Here is a 27014-nt window from a genome sequence, read left to right as displayed (position 1 = left end):
CACACAAGGGCCACACAACACACAAGGGTAACACAACACACAAGCGTAACACAACACACAAGGGCCACACAACACACAAGGGCCACACAACACACAAGGGCCTCACAACACACAAGGGTAACACAACACACAAGAGGCCACATAACACACTGGGGCCACACAACACAACAAGGGCCACAAAACACAAGGGCCACACAACACACGAGGGCCACACAACACACGAGGGCCACACAACACAACAAGGGCCACACAACACGAGGGCCACACAACACACGAGGGCCACATAACACACGAGGGCCACACAACACACGAGGGCCACATAACACACGAGGGCCACATAACACACGAGGGCCACACAACACACGAGGGCCCTGCCTGTTTTTGTTCCTATTATCATGCATTGCAGATGTACAGTTGCAGAGTGCTCCTGGTAGTATGAGATCGAGTCACTTCTGGGGTGTGAGATATATATATATATATATATATATATATATATATATATATATATATATATATATATATATATATATATATATATATATATATATGTTTATATATATATATATATATATATATATATATATATATATATATATATATATATATATATATATATATATATATATATATATATATATATATATATATATATATATATATATATATATTGTGATTTTTTTGGATGAACCATAGATTGGTGGGGGGGAGGAGGTTGTATTGTGCTTTTGCACAATACAGTTGCTTAATTTAGAAACTGTACTTGTGGTCGATCTCGAACCCATTGTTGATGTGACGACTTATATTGAATTTTGTAACTAGCTCATCAAGATTGTAACTTGCTTAGCTAAATGAATTGTGGGGTTCAGTCCCTGAGCCCATTATGTGCCTCTGTAACCCTTTCCACTACCACCCACAAGATGGGTATGGGGTGCATAATAAATAACCTAAACTAACTATTGTGTGATAATTATTAATTATTTATATTATTATTATAGTATTTATTATAATAATAATTATATATAATAATATTTTTATATTTATTATAATAATAATTGTTGTATTTAATAATTATCACTCTTCCTTCTAATTTTTCTTGAAGGAGGCCGGCCTCCGGTGAAAGAGGGTTGTGACGATCTCTGTCAGGAACCCGTAGGTGCGGGACCGGGACGTCCACCTCCCCGGGGTCGTGCGGCCCAGCTCTGCTTCAGGAGGCTGGGGTCGTTCATACCCTTGCTGGGGGTGGTTCTTCTCCGGCCCCGACCACGGCGGTCTCCGGGTTTGGAGTCCCTGTGCCTTTTTTTCACCAACTTCGAGGTCATCCCCGGAACTCACAGTTCCTGCGACGGCGCTGGAACCAATCGCATTGGCGTTTGCCTTTCCATTGGAAACTTTCAGCGCCGTGGAGAGGGGGGACCTGCTGCCTGGGTAACAGCTTCTCCGTATTAACCTACCCTGGCTTTATGCCCTCGTGAGTCCTCTCCAGACCAACAACCAGAGCGCAACACCATAGTCTTCTGAGACTGATGGATGCCTACTACTACTATATATTGTACCTAATAGCCAGAATGAACTACTTAGAATGCACTACTATGCAAACCCTGGTTTGTCTAATAAGCAGAGGTTTTCCTAAAGATCTTATGAAATAATATAGCTTTCCATTATATTTTATATGATTAAACGTATTTTTAATTTGAAACTAACATAGATATACGACCAAAATTACCTAACCTATCATAACCTAAATTAACATAACTAAGAAATATTTCATGTTCTTTATTAATATGATATAGTAATATTATATTAAGAATATAATATATTATATTAAGAACTATATTATCTTAATATAATATAGTAATATTATATTAAGAACATAAGAAATGTTCTTATTAGGTTAACCAAACATAAGTCAGTAATTCGTGTACTAAATATTATATAATATTATTTGGAATAAACCAATTTGGAAAGAAATATTTGAAAATAACGAAAATCATTCTGCATTTTAGGCCAAGTAGTGCGGTGCGACATATATACATATATATATATATATATATATATATATATATATATATATATATATATATATTTTCCGAGGAAGGGTGGAGAGAAGAAGTTCAATAGACTCAGACAGCCACCTTTCCCGGATATATTTGGAAAGGGCCATTGATGCCGACTCCTTTTTAATGGGAGTAGAGGAGATAGACCTCGAAGTTCCCACTCTGGGCACATAGCCAACATTACTCACCCTTCAACGCTGGATGAGACTAGGTCCAAGCGTCTGGCCCCCCACCCTTGAGCAGAAAAAAACGTTCTCTCTTAAATACATATATTTATTTATTTCAACATAATTGATTTGACTCAAAATGTGATATATCTCTTGTGCGACACCACAGGGTTGTTCAACAACGTGGCTACGTATCTTAACAGCAGACGATTTTCAATGGACAAATGGAGGCCATCCAGTACGAGCCCGAGTGTCTGGTGGTGGTGGGCCTCAGGAAGCACACGGGCGCCCCACAGCCCATGGTACAGGTCCCTCAACGTCGCCCTCCTCAATGTTATATGGAAGATTGTCTCTGGTGGATGATGATTCTAGTGGATGATGTGTCTGGCGAGTGATGATTTTGGTGGGTGATGTGTCTGGTGGATGATGTGTCTGGTTGGTGATGTGTCTGGTGGATGATGATTTTTGGTGGGTGATGTGTCTGGTGGATGATGTGTGGTGAGTGATGTGTCTGGTGGGTGATGAGTCTGGTGGATGATGTGTCTGGTGGGTGATGATTCTGGTGGATGATGTGTCTGGTGAGTAATGATTCTGGAGGGTGATGAGTCTGGTGGATGATGTGTCTGGTAGGTGATGATTCTGGTGGATGATGTGTCTGGTGAGTAATGATTCTGGAGGGTGATGATACTGGTGGATTATGTGTCTGGTGGGTGATGATTCTGGTGGATGATGTGTCTGATGGGTGATGATTCTGGTGGATAATGTGTCTGGTGGGTGATGATACTGGTGGGTGATGATTCTGGTGGATCATGTGTCTGGTGGGTGATGATTTTGGTGGATCATGTGTCTGATGAGTGATGATTCTGGTGGATGATGTGTCTGGTGGATCATGTGTCTGGTGGGTGATGATTCTGGTGAATGATGTGTCTGATGGGTGATGATTTTGGTGGATAATGTGTCTGGTGGGTGATGATACTGGTGGATCATGTGTCTGGTGGGTGATGATTCTGGTGGATCATGTGTCTGGTGGATGATGTGTCTGATGGGTGATGATTCTGGTGGATGATGTGTCTGGTGGGTGATGATACTGGTGGATCATGTGTCTGGTGGGTGATGATTCTGGTGGATCATGTGTCTGGAGGATGATGTGTCTGATGGGTGATGATTCTGGTGGATGATGTGTCTGGTGGGTGATGTGTCAGGTGGGTGATGATACTGGTGGATCATGTGTGATTCTGGTGGGTGATGATTCTGGTGGATCATGTGTCTGGTGGGTGATGATTCTGGTGGATAATGTGTCTGGTGAATGATGACTCTGGTGGATGATGTGTCTGGTGGGTGATGATTCTGGTGGATGATGTGTCTGATGGGTGATGTTTCTGGTGGATGATGTGTCTGGTGGGTGATATGTCTGGTGAGTGATAATACTGGTGGATCATGTGTCTGGTGGGTGATGATTCTGGTGGGTGATGATTCTGGTGGATGATGTGTCTGATGGGTGATGATTCTGGTGGATGATGTGTCTGGTGGATGATGTCTGGCAGGTGATGTGTCTGGTGGGTGATGTCTCCGTTGGGGAAATGTCTTCACTTCATAATTCCTTTTTGTTTTCCTTACTCCTTTCAAACATGTTAAAATCATTTCTTATGTCATCTTACATCCAGTTAGGTAGTAATCCACCGCAAGTCTATAATCTTATGGGCCATCAAATCATCAATGCAAATGTAAAAAAATGCACAATTAAAGTGCATTCGCGATGGCAGTTCTTGGAAGACTGTCGGGCGAAGGTATGTGGCTAGGCACATACTTCAAGTCCCTCCATACTTCATACTTCATTCCAGTCCCTACTTTAAGTCGTAAAATAAGCTCGCCATCTTTCTCTGTCAACATCCTTCACCTTAACGTAATTCTTGTTAAACCTTTAGTTTATCAGGTTTCTTACTAAGTTCACCGAATAAAAAAATATATATACAAAAATATATATAATATATTTCATGTAATTAGTGCAGAAAAATAATATAAATTAATTAAGTCAATTTACCGAATCAATACAAGCAAGCTTTAATGTCGAAGAACCAACAGAGAATCTCAGAGTTTTGAGGTTTCATAAGTAATGACAAACACACATACTCTCATAAGTAATGACAAACATACACCCAATTTCATAAGTAATGACAACATACACATACTTTCATAAGTAATGGCAACATACAAATACTTTCATAAGTAATGACAAATAAAAGATAATCTTAAAGCTTTGTGGTTTCGTCAAAAGCCTCATTGGTGTAACAATGAGGGTCTTGACCACGTTGATCTCTGGGTTCAACGAGGACTCGCAGATCATGGTCTCCCAGTCGGACTGTGAAGCCAGCTTCAGAGACACTATTGTTGGAGTTCAAGTGGTTAGCTTCGTGGTTGTTGAGGGACACGACGGGCGAGAGGTGGGATGGGACTGGTCCTGCACGACTCCAGTATACAAGGTGTCCAGGGACTGGGGCTGGGTCCTGGGAATTAGTCAAACCAAATTCTTCTGGGGCAGACATGTTGGGTGGAAGATCTGGAAAATAATGGATTAGATGAATAGTGGAAAATGTTGATAACAAAACTGTATGAATTTCTATGATGCATTTCATTAATATCAAATAAATAAACATCACACACAAAACTTTAAAAGCAACTTAGTTGACAACTTACTTGAATTCCTCTTGTTCTCCTGAGTGTTTACGGATCCATCGTACTGGCTCTCCAGCCAAGCGTCAGCTGGGTAGGCTGGCTCCCCGTGCTTCAAGATGTCCATTCCTGGCGTATAGATATTGTTAGAGATATAGAACATATACAATGTATAATGAATGCGTTCATAACACTAAAAATATAACAATTATGAATTATATAATACAAAAGTGAAAACTTTATGTATTATCTTCACTTGCCTGCAATTTCCATTTCTGGAGGCACCCTCAAGAGGCCGAGCAGCCTGAGGGAACCAAACATAACTAAACAGAGACCACCAGACCAGGCCACTATGGCCAGCGCCCCCACTATATTCCAGGCGAGGACCTCCGCGCTGCCCCCGTACACAATGCCACCATCCTGGAAGAGGGCCACAGCAACCAGCCCCCACAACCCACCTCCCATGTGTACATCCACAGCATCAAGTGGGTCGTCAGCTGTGGAAGAAACATTTATTAACTTTACATCCACAACCTCAACAGTCCCAATATGCACGTACGCTTCCCAATAATATAAAATTTTATAAATATTATTATTTAAGTATATGCCATCTACAGAACATAACGTTAAAGTTAAAATATTTCAAACTCAAGTTAGATAAAACTGGCTACTTGTTGCCTTCTTGAGACAAAGTTAAGAAAACTGAGCTGTGAGAGAAGCAGTGACGTACCCTTCAACTTGGGCAGAAGGGTGTGGATGGCGAGGAACACTGATCCACCCACTGTACCAATGACACTGGCACTCCACGGCCGCACAACGTTGCACCCGGCACTGATTGACACCTGTCATGGAAACATGTCCTTAAGCATTGGATAAACAAACTCAGACATATTGCAAGTAACACCATTTTGATAAGAAATTTGTTATATTATCATAATACTAAGTTAAGTTTAAATCAAACGTCTGTCAATTAAAATTTACAGCGAGCAGAGTCCATCATACTAGCACTAATGGACTCCCGGCCACACAGCGCAGAGCGGTACATACCATGCCAGCGAGAGAACCATTAAGAGCCATTAGGAAGGACCAGGTGGACTCCCTCCCACACAGCACAGAACGGTACACCAAGAGCACAGCGATGCCTCCTGAAGACGCCGAGATCACAGTGTTAAAGACAGCCTTGGCAATGGCTACAGCATCACCCTCGTGGCTGATGGACGCTTGGGACCCTCCGTTGAAGGCCAGGAACCCGAAGAGCAGGATGAAGCCTCCCAAAGCTGCCAGCTGGAAGTTCAAACACAACTTTACACCTCCACCTTGACGTGTAATATTTGTATTAAACATGATAATCCACAAATATTTATATCTTGCTTCATGACTTCAGATAATAATATATTGCCACTGTTCTATGAACATACCGGCACAGAGTGTCCACGTATCTCCTTGCCCTTGGGTCCGAAAAGACCAATTCTGGGCCCAAGAATTACAGCCCCAACAAGAGCTGCCACGCCCCCTGTGAGGTGGACGACGCCAGAGCCACCGAAGTCCTGGTAGTGTTGAGTCTTGAGCCAGCCAACGTCTGACCAGGTCCAGTGTGAAACCACCGGGTACACCACAGCTGTACAAACACAAATATTATCATAACTGAGCTGTTACAACACACAAACATGATTAAAACACGGCACACTACAGCTGTACCAACACTGCTGTATTTTATAATGTATCTATTAATTCCGTGGGAAATGTATTATTGTTTGCATTGCCTTTTAAATTTATTGAGAAACACATAAAGTTTAATTATAATGATCAGTGTTAGGCTATTATTGTCTAACAAATTGTCTTTCTCTCAAGATTGCCCTGTTAAGGTTCCTCTCAAATATTATCTAAATTAAATAAATAAAGCCAGTAAGTTAAGTTATTTATTCATTGACCACAAAATAGTGTAAAGTATCCTGCTAAATTTGAAACATACTTTACAGAGAGAAAGAGGCTTCACACCCACCTGACAGCACGGTCGTGTAGATGAGATAAGCATTGAAGGCACACCGCTCAGCCATCGACCCCGAGATGATGGTGGAGGCTGTGGTGGCGATGACGAACTGGAAGAACCAGAAGGCCAGGTGCTCGTCCGACAGCCCGTACGACGCCCAGTACTCTGTACCAGAGAAGCTGTTCCCGCCTCCAAACGCCAGCGGGAACCCCACCAGCCAGTACGCTATGGCACCAATGACTGGGGAGAGTAACAGGGCAGATGGTTAGTACAGGGTGGGGACGATTGTGGAATTCATATCATTATTACTACGTGAGGCTTGGTGGGAGGAAGTCGGTTAATTAAATACAGAGAACAATTTAGTATATAACACCAGCAGATGGAAAAGCAAAAGCAGGAAATTACAGGAATACAAGAGTCGGCAAAGTTATATACATTGAGAGCTTACTTTAGCTATGAGATAGGAATAAAAAAATCATGTGCTGGTTTACCAGACATAAGCCAGATACGATAACAAATAACGAAGGTGTTTGATAACTTACAGACATCGAGCATGTTCTTGAGAAGGATGATGGTGGTGTTCTTGGACCTTACGGAGCCTGCCTCAAGGAATGCGAACCCGGTCTGCAAGACTGAAATATAAACAAATGTTAGTCAAAAGTACAAATTGCATTCCAAATACATTATTCTAAGCATAATAAAACAAAATCTAACACACAGATTATTGTACGTCTATATACAACTATATAAAATACAACTATTTTATTAATATACAAAATGTGAAATAGGTGCCATATATATGTTTAAATACTTGAAAAAAGAGAGAAATCACAGATTTTGGTACTTACTGAATATGAGGATGCCGAACACAATGAGGAAGAGGGTGTCCAGGTCCTTCTGCAGAATGTCCAGTTCCCGGGACATTGGCGTCGGGTTCTCGCCAGACATTAGTAAACTTACATTGTGTCCGGCATCCATATTTGTTGCTGCCAGCGAGACTTCCAGATCTCTCAAATTGTAGCTTAAAAATTATTAGCAAAATAAATTTCCAGACAAAATTAACACGTCGTAAATTCCTGTGGATGTAATGTGGAGCAAACCAAGCAGCTCCGAGGGTCTCGCCTTCCTGCTGCCAGGGCCTGCAACCTAATATCTAATTTCAGCTGATGATGATGATGAAGATTAAGCCACCCAAAAGGTGGCACGGGCATGAATAGCCCGTAAGTGGTGGCCATTTTAAGCCATTACCAGTATCAAGAGCTGATACTGGAGATCTGTGGAGGTGCGAATGCACCCTGCATGATGGGAGATGTCTCCCTTGTGAATGTGTTAAGATGAAGATGAAGCCACGCAATAGGTGGCACGGGCATGAATTGGTAAGTGGTGGCCCTTTTGAGTCATCACCAGTATCAATAGATGATACTGGAGATCTGTGGAGGTGCGACTGCACCCAGCGTGACGGGAGATGTCTCCCGTGTTTTAAACAGATGAAGAAGATGAAGATGAAGCCACCCAAAAGATGGCACGGGCATGAATAGCTCGTAAGTGGTGGCCCTTTCGAGCCATCACCAGTATCAAGAGCTGATACTGGAGATCTGTGGAGGTGCAAGTGCACTCAGCGTGACGGGAGATGTCTCCCATGAATGTGTCCAAGATGACGATTAAACCATCGAAAAGGTGGCACGGGCATGAATAGCCCGTAAGTGGTGGCCCTTTTGAGCCATTACCAGTATCAAGAGCTGATACTGGAGATCTGTGGAGGTGCAACTGCACCCTGCGTGACGGGAGATGTCTCCCGGACCAAGTGGTGACCAAATGGTGCTGTTTTCGGTGATGATGATGATGATGAAGATTAAGCCACCCAAAAGGTGGCACGGGCATGAATAGCCCGTAAGGGGTGGCCATTTTAAGCCATTACCAGTATCAAGAGCTGATACTGGAGATCTGTGGAGGTGCGAATGCACCCTGCATGATGGGAGATGTCTCCCTTGTGAATGTGTTAAGATGAAGATGAAGCCACCCAATAGGTGGCACGGGCATGAATTGGTAAGTGGTGGCCCTTTTGAGCCATCACCAGTATCAATAGATGATACTGGAGATCTGTGGAGGTGCGACTGCACCCAGCGTGACGGGAGATGTCTCCCGTGTTTTAAACAGATGAAGAAGATGAAGATGAAGCCACCCAAAAGATGGCACGGGCATGAATAGCTCGTAAGTGGTGGCCCTTTCGAGCCATCACCAGTATCAAGAGCTGATACTGGAGATCTGTGGAGGTGCAAGTGCACTCAGCGTGACGGGAGATGTCTCCCATGAATGTTTCCAAGATGACGATTAAACCATCGAAAAGGTGGCACGGGCATGAATAGCCCGTAAATGGTGGCCCTTTTGAGCCATTACCAGTATCAAGAGCTGATACTGGAGATCTGTGGAGGTGCAACTGCATCCTGCGTAACGGGAGATGTCTCCCGGACCAAGTGGTGACCAAATGTGTAATTTCAGCTGATTGATTGATGAAGATTAAGCCACCCAAAAGGTGGCACGGGCATGAATAGCCCGTAAGTGGTGGCCCTTTTAAGCCATTACCAGTATCAAGAGCTGATACTGGAGATCTGTGGAGGTGCGAATGCACCCTGCCTGACGGGAGATGTCTCCCTTATGAATGTGTTTAAGATGAAGATGAAGCAACCCAAAAGGTGGCACGGGCATAAATAGCCCGTAAGTGGTGGCCCTTTTAAGCCATTACCAGTATCAAGAGCTGATACTGGAGATCTGTGGAGGTGCGACTGCACCCTGCGTGACGGGAGATGTCTCCCGGACCAAATGGTGACCAGATGGTGACTGAAGAGTCTTGATTGATTGATGAAGATTAAGCCACCCAAAAGGTGGCACGGGCATGAATAGCCCGTAAGTGGTGGCCCTTTTAAGCCATTACCAGTATCAAGAGCTGATACTGGAGATCTGTGGAGGTGCGAATGCACCCTGCATGACGGGAGATGTCTCCCTTGTGAATGTGTTAAGATGAAGATGAAGCCACCCAAAAGGTGGCACAGGCATGAATAGCTCGTAAGTGGTGGCCCTTTTGAGCCATCACCAGTATCAATAGATGATACTGGAGATCTGTGGAGGTGCGACTGCACCCTGCGTGACGGGAGATGTCTCCCGGACCAAATGGTGACCAGATGGTCAGTTAATGTTCGATTGATTGATTGATGAAGATTAAGCCACCCAAGAGGTGGCACGGGCATGAATAGCCCGTAAGTGGTGGCCCTTTCGAGCCATTACCAGTATCAAAAGATGATACTGGAGATCTGTGGAGGCGCAACTGCACCCTGCGTGACGGGAGATGTCTCCCGGACCAAGTGGTGACTAAATGGTGCTGTTTTCGCTGATGATGATGATGAAGATTAAGCCACCCAAAAGGTGGCACGGGCATGAATAGCCCGTAAGTGGTGGCCATTTTAAGCCATTACCAGTATCAAGAGCTGATACTGGAGATCTGTGGAGGTGCGAATGCACCCTGCATGATGGGAGATGTCTCCCTTGTGAATGTGTTAAGATGAAGATGAAGCCACCCAATAGGTGGCACGGGCATGAATTGGTAAGTGGTGGCCCTTTTGAGCCATCACCAGTATCAATAGATGATACTGGAGATCTGTGGAGGTGCAACTGCACCCAGCGTGACGGGAGATGTCTCCCGTGTTTTAAACAGATGAAGAAGATGAAGATGAAGCCACCCAAAAGATGGCACGGGCATGAATAGCTCGTAAGTGGTGGCCCTTTCGAGCCATCATCAGTATCAAGAGCTGATACTGGAGATCTGTGGAGGTGCAAGTGCACTCAGCGTGACGGGAGATGTCTCCCATGAATGTGTCCAAGATGACGATTAAACCATCGAAAAGGTGGCACGGGCATGAATAGCCCGTAAGTGGTGGCCCTTTTGAGCCATTACCAGTATCAAGAGCTGATACTGGAGATCTGTGGAGGTGCAACTGCACCCTGCGTGACGGGAGATGTCTCCCGGACCAAGTGGTGACCAAATGGTCCGTAATTTCAGCTGATTGATGATTGATGAAGATTAAGCCACCCAAAAGGTGGCACGGGCATGAATAGCCCGTAAGTGGTTTTAAGCCATTCCCAGTATCAGGAGCTGATACTGGAGATCTGTGGAGGTGCGAATGTACCCTGCATGGTGGGAGATGTCTCCCTTGTGAATGTGTTAAGATGAAGATGAAGCCACCCAAAAGGTGGCACGGGCACGAATTGGCAAGTGGTGGCCCTTTTGAGCCATCACCAGTATCAATAGATGATACTGGAGATCTGTGGAGGTGCGACTGCACCCAGCGTGACGGGAGATGTCTCCCGTGTTTTAAACAGAAGATGAAGATGAAGCCACCCAAAAGGTGGCTCGGGCATGAATAGCCCGTAAGAGGTGGCCCTTTTGAGCCATCACCAGTATCAATAGATGATACTACAGATCTGTGGAGGTGCGACTGCACCCTGCGTGACGGGAGATGTCTCCCGTGAGAATGTGTTAAAATGAAGATGAAGCCACCCAAAAGGTGGCACGGGCATGAATAGCCCGTAAGTGGTGGCCCTTTTGAGCCATCACCAGTATCAAGAGCTGATACTGGAGATCTGTGGAGGTGCGACTGCACCCTGCGTGACGGGAAATGTCTCCCGTGGATGAGTAGATTGATGATTGATGAAGATTAAGCCACCCAAGAGGTGGCACGGGCATGAATAGCCCGTAAGTGGTGGCCCTTTCGAGCCATTACCAGTATCAAAAGATGATACTGGAGATCTGTGGAGGCGCAACTGCACCCTGCGTGACGGGAGATGTCTCCCGGACCATGTGGTGACCAAATGGTGTAATTTCAGCTGATGATGATGATGAAGATTAAGCCACCCAAAAGGTGGCACGGGCATCTTCATCTTCAATTTCAGCTGATGATGATGAAGATTAAGCCACCCAAAAGGTGGCACAGGCATGAATAGCCCGTAAGTGGTGGCCATTTTAAGCCATTACCAGTATCAAGACCTGATACTGGAGATCTGTGGAGGTGCGAATGCACCCTGCATGATGGGAGATGTCTCCCTTGTGAATGTGTTAAGATGAAGATGAAGCCACCCAATAGGTGGCACGGGCATGAATTGGTAAGTGGTGGCCCTTTTGAGCCATCACCAGTATCAATTGATGATACTGGAGATCTGTGGAGGTGCGACTGCACCCAGCGTGACGGGAGATGTCTCCCGTGTTTTAAACAGATGAAGAAGATGAAGATGAAGCCACCCAAAAGATGGCACGGGCATGAATAGCTCGTAAGTGGTGGCCCTTTCGAGCCATCACCAGTATCAAGTGCTGATACTGGAGATCTGTGGAGGTGCAAGTGCACTCTGCGTGACGGGAGATGTCTCCCATGAATGTGTCCAAGATGACGATTAAACCATCGAAAAGGTGGCTTGGGCATGAATATCCGATAAGTGGTGGCCCTTTTGAGCCATTTCCAGTATCAATAGATGATACTGGAGATCTGTGGAGGTGCGAATGCACCCTGCATGACGGGAGATGTCTCCCTTGTGAATGTGTTAAGATGAAGATGAAGCCACCCAAAAGGTGGCACAGGCATGAATAGCTCGTAAGTGGTGGCCCTTTTGAGTCATCACCAGTATCAATAGATGATACTGGAGATCTGTGGAGGTGCGACTGCACCCTGCGTGACGGGAGATGTCTCCCGGACCTAATGGTGACCAGATGGTCTTGATTGATGAAGATGAAGCCACCTAAAAGGTGGCACGGGCATGAATAGCTCGTAAGTGGTGGCCCTTTTGAGCCATTACCAGTATCAAGAGCTGATGCTGGAGATCTGTGGAGGCGCGACTGCACCCTGCGTGACGGGAGATGTCTCCCGGACCAAGTCCAATTTCAGCGACCCTCTGGAGTATATATAGGTGAGCAACCAAGTTGCCGATTGGTACTTTTTGCAGATACGTCACTCTTCCGGGTAATTTGGGATATCGATATTTATGGCAGGTGGCTGCAAGTAATGAATCCCCCAATGGTGAACATTCCAGTTGTAAAGTATGTGAACAAGAGTTGGGACATACTCTCCAACACTAATTTGTGATTGCCCTGTTATCAGTGATTTCAGACCAAATGTTATGAGGTACTCTGATATTTGTAATTATTTCATATACTAAGAAGTGTATGAAGTTGAAGATATTCTTGTGCTGTACCCAGATCTTGCTAGTGGAGGCTAATAGATACCTTACTTTTCATGCTCTCTCCTGATTCCATGTATGACTAGCTGTCCTGTGAGGTGGGGATGTTGGATGAGGGTGTAGCTGGTTTTTTATCTACACTGTGTGGTAGATCAAAAGGGGCTTCTACAGAATAGGGTAGAAGCACATTGTTGTGTATACCTAAGCTTGTTAAAAAGACATTATTTGAGAGGAATTTGATAGAAACTGGTAAAAATAAATATAATATAATATTTCCATGATCAGTGCTTAGCTCTTATAAAAATCATAACGTTAATATTTAGTCAAAGTTAATTTATTTTTGTACTGAGGTAGGTATTTTCTCCCCTGATTCCGTGTATGATTAACCATCCTGTGAGATGGGAATATTAGATGAACTTATAGCTAGTTTTTAATCTACAATGTATAATCTTTCATATATAATAGGGTAACAGCACATTGCTGTGTATACCTAAGCTTGTTAATAAAAAAAGGGTAATTTGGCAAGATGTTTAACAAAAAAGTTTGTTTCCCGACCCGCCGAGGAATAGTTCGACGCTTGATCCATGTTCCATATTTTAATATCCTAAATATTTAGATACTTTGCATATTTTCTATAATTTTCTCGTTCATATCTAAACAATTAAACTTCCGACATCTATCTTCCTACTTATGACCTTTATTAAGGAATTAGTCACAAGGAGATGGTTTATTGACAATTATTTTAAATCCTACTGAAGTCATAGCTATGATACAAGAGTCGCGCTCAGTGATAGTCAACCTCGTAAATCTGTTGATGTGAAATACTGAGGGTGTGCAAAATACACCTTCATAGTATAATAAGTATATATTAGGTATTTTTCGAATTATCTTCTTATCATGCTAGTTTTGTGTTGCATATGTTCTGTCAATACGCATCTCTTCACCCTAATTCGAAGCTAGAAGATATTTCTGTGGTTGTACACCTGCTCACTGCAGCCGCAACTGTAATAAATGTTATAGGAAAGTGAAGGAAAGACCTAATACATATGTAAGCGTTATAATACTAAATTCTCGGATGAAAGAATTCATCATAGAATTCATCCGAATGTATCTTCCTTCATGAAGGTGGTAAACTGTGGTCCACTGTGTCGCACAGTCCACCAGACTGTGCGACACAGTGGTTGCCAGGATCAAGTTGAGTTACCATTACCTGTGGCAGGTGGCTGCAGGTGACAGATCTCCCAATCCTGAGCACTCCAGGTGCAAACTCAGTGAGCAGGAACTGCGGCATGATCTCCCACATTACATCACCGAATGCCCAGTTATTAGACCTTTCAGACCAGTTGGCATGAAGTACCTGGAGCTTTGCAATTACTATATTCACTCTCGTGTTCTTGAAGATATCCTCACAGTGTACCCAAAATTTGCCAGTTCAGGCTACTAAACATATGGCCCTGTATGACTAACCATCCTGCGAGATGGGGACCTTTAGTATCACTGCTGCCTTATTCACTCTTGTGTTGATGATATCCTCATAACGAACCCAGAGTCCGCCAGTGCAGACTATTTATCACATGCTTCTGTACGACTATCCATCCTGTGTGATGTGGATTTTTTGCATCACGTAGCTAGCTTTTGGTCATACTGTACTCCCCTTCATATAGTCTAGGGTAGCTGCACAAATGCAGATGTACCTAATATATTAATGCTGACTGACATAGGCAGAACATTGTTTACATTACCTTCATAAAGAAAATAGGCTAAATCCGAAATTTTGGTATTAAAGCACTTACACATGTATTGGGTCTTTCTTTCACCTAAATTCAACCACTAAGGCATTGTACTAAGTTTCTCCAAATTTTATATTACTATTAAATTAAACTTCTAAATCTAAATCTAGATAATACAGTATATGTTTATAATGATCACGTCTTATGTTATCACCATACTCTCTCTTATTTAAACAATGTTCAGAAATGTTGTGTAAACTAACTCAAGTATAAACATATAGCAATTTACGAATAAATTTGTTGACTCCATTAAAAACATGTTTACCCTGAAACAGAATATCGTGTGCAACTATGACTGGAGTTGTACTGAAGGAGTTTCACTGGAACTCTCTGTTTCAATATTATATTTAACAGGGCTTGTCTTAGGACTCCTCCTTGAGGTATGGTGAGTTTACACAGCTTAGCATGAGGAAAAATAAAGGAAACTGTAGAAGGCATATTAGGCTATACGGGGGTACCTCTTATTTATATACATCCAAACTCATTCATTTTTTAAACAATCTACATTGATTTCCTGCACTATATTCTAATCATCAGTAAACTGGTAAATGTTGCTATTCAATTTAGTGTCTAAGTCATTCATTCAAGTTCAAGTAAGTTTATTGAGAAAACGAAAATCTCAAAAAGGATAGAGTAGCTTAGGCTATTTCTACCCTAGTCTACATAAGGTCCCTCAAGGGCTCACAAACCCATACAGTACACAATTATTAATCATATTCTATATTTCCAATGGTAATCACATGGCATACTGTGAGATCTCTTATTGATTATGCTGCCCATATGTCTTGATATCTGTACTGTTTTGCAGACTAAACAAGTTGGAGAAGGTTCAAAATGAAATCATGCGAATAATCCCAAGAAGATTCTCGTGGCCCAAGAACTACTATTACTGAGATAATGATGATATAATTGAACTTACAGAGTACTGAGGATAGAATTTCAGAGATAAATGAAGCTTCGTAAATCATTCATATCTATAGTAAACAACAGAGGTCCCAGGACAGAGCCTTTAATTGACATTAATACTTCATCCCGTGCCATAGCTGTGCTTAAGACTTTCCCAGTGTTGACTGCTGCTAATGTCCAAGTCCACCTGGGATGTTTCCACGGGAGACATCTCCCGTCACGCAGGGTGCAGTCGCGCCTCCACATATCTCCAGTATCAGCTCTTGATACTGGTAATGGCTCAAAAGGGCAACCACTTACGGGCTATTCATGCCCGTGCCACCTCTTGGGTGACTTAATCTTTATCAATCAATTGGGATGTTTCCGAGACTACACAGATTCTCGCCTCGGGCCTGACAAAGAAGTACACCATTTCACAGCCTAGTTAAGATCAGTTTACATTATGACAACTTTACGGGCTATTAACGCCCGTGACACCTTTCGGGTGACTTAATCTACATCAATCAGTCAATAAATTATGACATAACTCGCTAGTGATTGCCGGAACGCTTCATTAAGTGACAGTTTAACATTTGAAATCATTCACGTTGACAGAAGTATTTGACACAGGTGATATAACTGACAGACTTAAACAGGACAAAGACGCTGTTACTAGCACACCTTCTAATATCGGTCCCTCAAAGCCTGGGGCTCATAAATAAACTTACACAGTATATTCATCCTACATATTATAGTTATTCAATGAAAATAAGTTAAACACGTTGTTAAATAAGTTAAATACTGATCAAATTGAGCTTTGTCTTAAGAATTATATTACACTGAAAACAATTGTTTCCGTGCCCCCTCTTCGCTAATATATCAACAGCCTCACTTAACAGCATCCCTGCTTGTTTTTTTTATTATTATTATTTTCTACCACAGACGTGGCCACACATTTACAATGCTAACCAGCATATATACATTTTCTTCTGTCCTCCATGGACAGGGTGAGAGATTTGTCAAACATACAGTTCAGAGATTTATTGAACCACAGAAGGTGATCGTAGTGCTTTTAAAACGTTAGGCTAAGCTACATACGTAAATACATAGATACATAGATTTATGAATGCATTAATGTGAATTTATAATGGTGAAATGTAATTCTGATCAGCTTCCACATATACTTTATACACACACACATACACGCACATACACATACACATACATACATACATACACACACATAAATACACATATATTTGTCTCTTTTACACTGACAGGGGGTGAGATAGCTGACAGAGAAACTAGTGTGCAATTAAGAACTTAACCACTAAAGGTGATTAAGATGCTTCTACAAGCTCAGGTCCCTGCTTGTGAAGGAACCTACATAAATCTTAGTTACCAACTATTTTTTTTTACTCTTTCCTGCTGTTATCTCAACACTCGTCCACAATATGCTGGTATACTGGTCTTCTACTATGTAATGACACCAACGCTCCTCTATCATTAAAAACACAGGCATTACTATTATTTACTACTTTTCTTTAAGCTCGCTAATACAGCTTGAAGTTCAACCTGCGATGAAGATACATTGTCACTTTAAGCGGTGTCCAATAACAGTATCTACCGTGCTGATGTCACTAATCTATGCGGGCGATGAGTCACAATAACGTGGCTGAAGTATGTTGACCAGGCCACACACTAGAAGGTAAGAACATAAGAACATAAGAACAAAGGTAACTGCAGAAGGCCTATTGGCCCATACGAGGCAGCTCCTATTCTATAACCACCCAATCCCACTCATATACTTGTCCAACCCGTGCTTGAAACAATCGAGGGACCCCACCTCCACAATGTTACGCGGCAATTGGTTCCACAAATCAACAACCCTGTTACTGAACCAGTATTTACCCAAGTCTTTCCTAAATCTAAACTTATCCAATTTATATCCATTGTTTCGTGTTCTGTCCTGTGTTGATACTTTTAATACCCTATTAATATCCCCCCGGTTATGTCCATTCATCCACTTGTAAACCTCTATCATGTCACCCCTAACTCTTCGCCTTTCCAGTGAATGCAACTTAAGCTTTGTTAATCTTTCTTCATATGAAAGATTTCTAATTTGGGGAATTAACTTAGTCATCCTACGCTGGACACGTTCAAGTGAATTTATATCCATTCTATAATATGGCGACCAAAACTGAACTGCATAATCTAAATGGGGCCTAACTAGAGCAAGATATAGCTTGAGAACCACACCAGGTGTCTTGTTACTAACGCTGCGATTAATAAATCCAAGTGTCCGATTTGCCTTATTACGAACATTTATGCATTGATCCTTTTGTTTTAAATTCTTACTAATCATAACTCCCAGATCCCTTTCGCAATCCGACTTCGCAATCACAACACCATCTAGCTCGTATCTTGTAACTCTATCATCATTACCTAACCTCAGAACTTTACATTTATCAGCATTAAACTGCATCTGCCAATCCTTTGACCATTTCAAAACCCTATCTAGATCAACTTGAAGTGATAGTGAGTCCTCCTCCGAATTAATTTCCCTACCGATTTTCGTATCATCGGCAAATTTGCAAATGTTGCTACTCAAACCTGAATCTAAATCATTTATATATATTATAAACAACAGAGGTCCCAGGACAGAGCCTTGAGGCACTCCACTTACAACATTTTCCCACTCTGACTTGATTCCATTTATACTAACTCTCTGTTTCCTTTGGTATAGCCATGCCCTAATCCAGCTTAATATAGCACCCCCAATACCATGAGACTCTATCTTTTTAATCAGTCTTTCATGTGGCACTGTATCAAAAGCTTTGCTAAAGTCAAGGTATACAACATCGCAATCCTTACCACTATCAACTGCCTCAACAATGCTAGAATAAAAAGATAACAAATTTGTTAAACATGAACGGCCATTTATAAAACCATGTTGCGACTCAATTATTAATTTATGTTTTTCAAGATGAAGACGAATTTTATTTGCTATTATAGATTCGAGTAACTTTCCCACAATAGACGTTAGGCTAATTGGTCGATAGTTAGACGCAAGTGATCTATCTCCTTTCTTAAAAACTGGTATCACATTAGCAACTTTCCAAAACTCTGGCACTCTGCCTGACTCTATTGATTTATTAAATATGGTTGACAGTGGGTCACAAAGCTCCTCTTTGCATTCTTTAAGCACCCTGGCAAACACTTCATCCGGCCCTGGGGATTTGTTTGGTTTGAGTTTTACTATTTGTTTAAGAACATCCTCCCTGGTAACTGCTAAACTCGTCAACCTGTCCTCGTCCCCACCCACATAGACTTGTTCGGCTGAAGGCATATTGTTAAGTTCCTCTTTAGTAAATACAGATACAAAATATTTATTAAAAATACTACTCATCTCTTCATCACTATCTGTTATTTGACCTGTCTCAGTTTTTAATGGACCTATCCTTTCCCTAGTCTTAGTACGATATAACTGAAAAAAACCCTTTAGGATTTGTCTTTGCTTGCCCTGCTATGCAAACTTCATAGTTTCTTTTTGCTTTCCTTATCTCTTTTTTAACATTTCTAACCAGTTGTACGAATTCCTGTTCTAAAGTGACCTCCCCATTTTTAATCCTTTTGTACCAAGCTCTCTTTTTACCTATAAGGTTCTTCAAATTCTTTGTTATCCACTTTGGGTCATTAGTATTCGATCTATTCAATTTGTATGGTATACTACGTTCCTGTGCTTTGTTTAGAATATTCTTAAATAAGTTATATATTGAATCCACATCGAAATCCCCATTTAAGTCACCTATCGCTGGGTTCATATCTCGCTCCAAGACCGGCCCACACCCCATACCCAAGACTTTCCAATCAATTTGACCCAAAAAATTTCTTAGGCTATTAAAATCAGCTTTTCGAAAATCTGGCACTTTAACAGAATTTTCTCCTACTGGTCTATTCCATTCTATGCTAAATCTGATTTCTTTGTGATCACTGCTCCCTAGCTCACTCCCTATTTCGATGTCATTAATTTGCGTTTCCCTGTTAGTTAACACTAAATCTAAAATATTATTTTCCCGTGTTGGTTCCTTAATGTGTTGCGTAAGAAAGCAATCGTCAATTAATTCTAGAAAATCTTCTGCTTCACTATTCCCTGTTTTGTTCAACCAGTTTATTCCGCTAAAATTAAAGTCACCCATGACATAAATACTGTTAGATCTAGATGCTCTAGATATTTCATCCCATAGATGCTTTGCTTCCAATCCGTCTAAATTTGGTGGCCTATATATTACTCCTATTATAATATTATTAGCTTTTTCGTTTAATTCAATCCAAATAGTTTCTGTGTGTGGCTCTGTTTTGATTCCCTCTTTGAGACTACATTTCAAATTGTCCCTAACATATATGGCTACTCCACCTCCTCGTCTAATATATCTATCTGTGTGAAATAGTTTAAATCCATATATTTGATATTCAGCTAATAGTTCTCTATTTTCTACATTCATCCACGTTTCGGTAAGTGCAATAATATCTATTTTTTCTGTGCAGACAAGAGCATTTAATTCGTTAATTTTATTTCTTAGACTTCTACTGTTAGTGTAATATACCCTAAGTGAATTGTTATTTTGCGGACCTTCTCTTTCCCTGATCGCTCTGCCAACTCCCCCCTCCCACAAACACACACCTCTACTACCTCCCTCCTCCAAATCAATTCCCATACCTCTATCTACTAACAGTTTAAACCCAAACAAACACCTCTAACCACTTCTTCTAACGATTTCGCAACAGCAACAACCCCAGCTCTCGATAGATGCACCCCATCACGAGCATACATTTCATTTCTTCCATAGAAGTGTTCCCAGTTGTCTATGAAAGATATTGCATTTGATTTGCAATATCTTTCCAGCCGGCAATTGACACCAAGTGCCCTCGATATCCATTCATTTCCCACTCCCTTTCTTGGAAGAATGCCACATATGATCGGGATTCCTCCCTTGCTCCTAACTAACTCTATGGCTGTTTTATACCTCTGAATCAGTTCCTCACTCCTAACTCGACCAACATCATTTCCTCCCACGCTAATGCAAATAATGGGATTGTTCCCATTACCAGCCATAATATCATGCATGTTGTTTATAATATCACCAATGCCAGCTCCGGGATAGCAAACCCTTAACCTGTTCCCCCTATCTCTAGCACCTTAACCTGTTCCCCCTATCTCTAGCAAATTGTACCACTTACGGGCTACTCACTCTCTAGCAAGTAAAGGGACGACGACGTTTCGGTCCGTCCTGGGCCATTCTCAAGTCACTTTTCTACTCTCTAATGATGTCCAATAACAATATATACGGTGACGATGCCAGTGTTCTACTCTCTAATGATGTCCAATAACAGTATCTACAGTGCCGATGTCAGTGAATTCCCTAATCAAGACATTCCGTCCTTAGCTATATATTGAGTAATCACAATAAACAGTTAGTGTTTAATTAATGTAATTTTCTAGTTTTACAATCATATATTGCCCTCAATTGCCCTAATCAAGGCAAGTCTGTATCTTTTTATTTTGTAGGGGAAACACTCTCCACCATTACATTCCTCCCATAGTGGTAGTTATTGTTTTAGATTCAGCTACTGGGAACACTTAGGAGGGTAGAAATAGCCTAAGCTACTCCATCCCTTTGAGATGTATTCTCTTGTCTCAATAAACATACATCAACTTGAACTCGGAACAAAATATCCATGTAGCACGGGCTATAGTGAGCCCGTAATTGAGTTTGGTTATTCACGATAACTTTGTTATTGTGATATTTGGGTCAGAGTTTTAAATGAAGGTAGAGTTTCCTTCTTTTCGCAATGGTTTTAGTCTTTAGTTTTAATAACATTATCTTGGTGGCGGAAATAGATGCACAATGTTCACTAGTGCGTCCCATTCTTCAACTGCTTTGTTAACCATTGTTGTGGATTTTGTATTTATTTTATTTATATGATTTATATACAAGAGTTACATTCTTGTACAGTCACTAGCACGCATAGCGTTTTAGGCAGAACCTTAATTAATCCAAATTTTTCCCAGGAATACGACCCGCCAAATCATTTAACAACCAGGTACCTATTCACTGATGGTAAACAGGGGCTACAGTTAAGGATTGGCGCCAAATAAATCCTTCCCGGCCAGGATATGAACCTAGGACAATGTGCTCGCGAAACGCCATGCGAGTGTGCTACCACTTCGCCACGGGGCCCATAGATTTAATGCAGCTGCTCCAGGTGGTTGAATGTTGAGTTTGATGTGCAGGGCTTCAGTTGCTTCACATAATAGTAAGTGATGCAAAAGTGGCATTTCTGCACCTGTTCCACATATATGACACCCTTTAACTATTGGGTTTATTACCTCCCAGCAGCACTTGTAGCCAAGTCTTAGTTTGTGTATGGCTACTGCAATGTCCCTGTATAGCTTTTATCCAGGGTTGAAAGAGGATTGATTGATTGATGAAGATTAAGCCACCCAAAAGGTGGCACGCGCATGAATAGCCCGTAAGTGGTGGCCCTTTTGAGCCATTACCAATATCAAGATCTGATACTAGAGATCTGTGGAGGTGCAAGTGCACCCTGCGTGACGGGAGATGTCTCCCGTGTTGAAAGAGGATTGCCCAGTGGCTTTGTACCACATTGCGGTGGGTCTGCCTTCCGTTATATCTTGAGGTTATCTTGAGATGATTTCGGGGCTTTAGTGTCCCCGCGGCCCGGTCCTCAACCAGGCCTCCACCCCCAGGAAGCAGCCCGTGACAGCTGACTAACTCCCAGGTACCTATTTACTGCTAGGTAACAGGGGCATTCAGGGTGAAAGAAACTTTGCCCATTTGTTTCTGCCTCGTGCGGGAATCGAACCCGCGCCACAGAATTACGAGTCCTTCGCGCTATCCACCAGGCTACGAGGCCCCTGTTACTTTGGCTCTGTGGCGACTTTTGACAGTCAGGAATATTTTCTTCTTGATTTGCTCCTTAATCTGTGAGAAACTTGACGGTATTTTTACCTGTACCCATGGTGGTGTTAATTGTTTCTCATATAACAAAATACACTCATTAGCGTCCCCTGCACTCGTTAGCCTAATTGGAGAATAAATATTTACCTCAGAAATTATCCCTAATAATCTGTAAGTGTAGTTCCTTCCTCATTACCTCAATCAGAATTTCTCTGCAATCCTAAAATTAGTTTCAGGGCTTCGTTTTGCAACTTTTCTAACTAAATCAACAGCTCTGTTCCATTCGGGTTTGAAACTGGTTCTTGGGTTATGGAACAAATTATCAGGTAACCTAGTAGTCGTTGGATCACTAGATTGTTTCAAGAGTAGGTTAGACACAGATATGAGTGAGTTTGGGTGGGTATATATAGGAGGATGGGGGAATAGGGGCTCGACCCCGAGTCCTTTGCCCATACCTGTACAAGGACCTGACATCTTCGTTCAGGTCGGTGTTCTATCCCCGACCGTCCAAGTAGTTAGGAAATGTATATGTTTATCTCTCAGAATGTTCGGTAATATGTTTACTGCTTGTGATGTGTGTCTATGTATGTATTAACACGATGTACTGAACGGGGTGAGAATAGCTTGAGCTACCTCATCCCTTTATGTGTATTTTACCTCAATAAACTTATTTCAATTTCAATTTCCAAATAGTTGGGCACCATTCCTTCCCTCCGTCCTATCCTAAATCTTAATCCCTTCCAAAGGTTATATTGTCCTAATGGCTTAGCGCTTTCTCCTGATAATTACTTTACCTCACCTTATCCCCAAGTGTGACCTGAGAACGTAGACTACTCTGCTGTTTCACAAGGGATCAGTGTATATTATTTGTTCGTCGAGTTTCAATATATTCCTTTATATACATGCGTTAACCAGCGAATGTTGTTACATATTTATGGTTAAAACTGTTCAATCTTTCAATAACCAATTTGCTCGATGACTCTCCAATCATTGTGTGACCGTTCCACCTGTCCAACCTTGTTACTGTTTAACGTACTTCTTAACGTAATTCTTATGGTGTTTACGGGTTATTCATGCCCGTGCCACCTCTTGGGTGCCTTAATCTTTATCAATCAATATCCACAATATCCAGGATTGGCTTTGGCTCGACGTCGAATCGATGTTGATGACGTTACTCTAACGTTGAATTGGCGTTGCTCCTGGATAATTGTTCCCACTGGGGTGGGTTCATTACAACGAGGTCATTACATTACCATAAACTACCGCTTCATAGCGATATATGAACCTTCATTTGTTTCATTAAGAGAGAGAGAGAGAGAGAGAGAAGATTAAGCCACTCAAAAGGTGGCACGGGCATGAATAGCCCATAAGTGGTGGCCCTTTTGAGCCATTTCCAGTATCAATAGATGATACTGGAGATCTGTGGAGGTGCGACTGCACCCTGCGTGACGGGAGATGTCTCCCGTGTGTTTCATTAAGATAGAGATAGATAGATAAAGATTAAGCCACCCAAGAGGTGGCACGGGCATGAATAGCCCGTAAGTGGTACAATTTTTTTTTTCCCAGTGTTCTGAGGTTGCATTTAACCATCAAGCTGTTATCGTGGGGGAGGATACTGCTTCACAGTCTTTATGAGGGTGTCCAGCTGCTGGACACCTTTGTTGACCAGGAGAGTGGCTGTGTTGATGGCTTCAGGGTGGCCACTGCATGATTCAGGAACTCTTAAAGCTCTTCTAAGGTCATTGGTTGCTTCACATTCCAGAAGATAGTGAAGTAATGGCTTTTCTGTGACAGTTTGGCAGAAGATGCACTCTCTCTGTCGGGGTTCACCAATCTCCCAGTTGCATCTGTAACCTAGACGTAGTCTATATAGCCTAACTGCTATTTCCCTGTGGATTCCTTTTGGGATATTTAACCTTTCTAATTTGGTTGCCTGAAGATACCATGTTGCAGATGGCGAACCTTCAGCTATTCTCTGGTGCAGGTAGGCTTTGTTGAGATGTGAGAGTTTTTTGGTGATGATGTTTTTTATGTTCTCTAGGCTGGGTTGAATTGTTTTATGTATCACTGGATGACGAGTTGCCAATTTAGCAATTTCATCAGCTTTTTCATTTAATGGGATTCCAATATGGGATGGGATCCTGTTTAAAGTTATGTTGAGGCCTTTGCCTTTAGCGACTGCTCCTTGATACAAAATGGTGGTAATTATTTCCACATTATCTTTCCATTGTTTTTGTCCTAGTATTTGAAGTGCAGCATTTGAGTCTGTGTGTATGATTGCATTTTGAGTGTTTTGTGCAATCACATATGCGAATGCCTGTTGTATGGCAAACAGCTCAGTTTGGGTTGATGATACTAGTCCTCCCAGTCTCCAATATGCCTGAACGCTGGTCGTGCAAAGAGCAGCGCCAGCACTCTCATTTTCTGTGTCCACCGATCCGTCTGTGAAGATGTGGGTGGCTCCTGCTACTACTATGCTATACATTTGCTCTTCTATTATGCGCCTTAGGATTGTTGGATCATAGGCAGCCTTTTTCATTGGGAGACTTTCTATTACTATTTTGAAAGTAGGCTCTTCCAACGGCGCGGAAGGAGTGTAATTTGGGTGTGGATGATCACCCTCTCTATCAAGAATCATGTTTTTTAAATGTAGTCTGTTTTGGACTTTTCCTGCTCTTGCAACCCAAGAGTTTCCATTGTTTTGGCCTAGTCCAACCACCAAAGCCTGCCGTACTGGGATTGGATCAGAAGAAATAATTATCTTACTGATAATTGTAGCTGTCCTTTTTTGATATTCTTTCTTGTAGAGAGGGCAAACCCGTCTCCAGTCTAAGAGTTTCAAGCCTGGTCCACATGGGGGCTCCCAGTGCAGCTCTCATAGCATTGTTTTGGGCAACTTCAAGCTTTTTCCACTGTTGGTGTGATAGATTTGTGAGTGCAGGTGCGGCATAATCGATCACTGATCTGACTGCCTGTACATAGTATGTGCGAAGGACTTGCAGATTGGCTCCTCCAGAAAGGGAGGTTAGCGACCTGAGGATTGCCGTCCGGGCCGCAGTTCGCTCTCTCAAGTATTTGACCTCAGCATTAAAATTCATGTGTGTGTCCAGGATGATTCCTAGATACTGATAGGTGTCAACCCATTCTATTGGTTGACCCTGTACTGTGAGTTGGATGTTGGGCTTCGCTATTTTTATGGACATGGCCTTTGACTTTGAGGGGTTGAGTTTGATCCCAATCTGTTTTGCCTCTTTACTGATGCAGTCTAAGCATTTGGGTGCAAGGCGCGCCGCATCCCTTCCTTTTATGATGATGACAAAGTCGTCCGCGTAGTTTAGCAGCCTGCAGTGATGTGGGAGTTTCAACCTCATTATTCTTTCCATTAAACAGTTGAAGAAAGAGGGCTAAGAATACCTCCTTGCGGTGTACCATTTTCATGTCTTTTGTACTCAGAGACTGTGCCATGAAGTTTTACTCTTGCTTCTGTTTATGAGACAGTTTTTGGTCCAGGAGAGCAGGTTGCCTCTGACCTCTTTGTCAATGAGGCAGCAGAGAATAGCTGGGGCGCTAGTCAGTTCAAAGGCTTTTTCGAGGTCCAGGAATATCAGCATTCCTGGTCTGTCATTCAAGTGGGGTAACAGAGTTGTAATACATTCCACTGTGCCAACCCCTCTTCTATAGGCATACATATTATGGTGCAGTTTAGGCATTTTCCACTCCAGTCTGTTGAGTGCCATTCTGTCAGCCGTCTTGGCTGCACAGCTTTGGAGAGAGATGGGCCTGGGATTAGCTGGATCTTTGGGTTTTGGGATCGGCACTATGTCTGCTCTATTCCAAGCAGAAGGTCTAGTTTCAGAAGTCCAGGCTAAATTAATTAACCTTAGGTATGCAGCGTCTCCCTCTGGGCCGAGGTTTCTAATCATTTTATAGGTTATTTTGTCGGCTCCAGGGGATGTATCCTTGGAGTTTTTCTTAGCCCGATTGAGCTCATCCAGTGTGAAGAGGGCATTAGTGTCAGAGACTTCTTCACATGCTGTAAGGATTCTGTGCCACCTTTCTTCCTCTAGTCCGGTCTGTACTGCTAATACATCTGGTGGAAGTTGATTGCTGGCTGCTCTCTCTGCAAACCTGGTTGCCAGTACTTCGGCTTCCTGTTGAGGATCTTTGGGGTGTGGAGCTTTAGGTGTTTTATTCCCTTTGGCCCGGTGAATTTGCTGCCACATCTCCCCGAGAGAGGTGTGTTCATTCAGGTGTGA

General features: G+C 42.3%; 1 protein-coding gene across 1 annotated transcript in view; it reads right to left on the bottom strand.

Moving 5' to 3' along the window:
• Positions 1-4470: 4470 nt before the first annotated feature.
• LOC138363501 (putative ammonium transporter 1) overlaps positions 4471-27014 on the bottom strand; it is a 49565-nt gene continuing 27021 nt past the window's right edge. Inside the window, exons 2-10 of the mRNA XM_069322852.1 lie at positions 7730-7902; positions 7424-7513; positions 6894-7121; positions 6310-6509; positions 5939-6175; positions 5622-5733; positions 5152-5388; positions 4916-5020; positions 4471-4778 (exon numbers count right to left, since the gene is read on the bottom strand). Coding sequence (XP_069178953.1) covers positions 4471-4778; positions 4916-5020; positions 5152-5388; positions 5622-5733; positions 5939-6175; positions 6310-6509; positions 6894-7121; positions 7424-7513; positions 7730-7902 — 1690 coding nt within the window. The remainder of the gene's footprint in view (positions 4779-4915; positions 5021-5151; positions 5389-5621; positions 5734-5938; positions 6176-6309; positions 6510-6893; positions 7122-7423; positions 7514-7729; positions 7903-27014) is intronic.

Source organism: Procambarus clarkii, chromosome 11, assembly GCF_040958095.1.
Source record: "Procambarus clarkii isolate CNS0578487 chromosome 11, FALCON_Pclarkii_2.0, whole genome shotgun sequence".
NCBI lineage: Eukaryota > Metazoa > Arthropoda > Malacostraca > Decapoda > Cambaridae > Procambarus > Procambarus clarkii.
The sequence above is the reverse complement of the archived record's forward strand: the minus strand, read 5'-3'. Positions and strand labels throughout refer to the sequence as shown.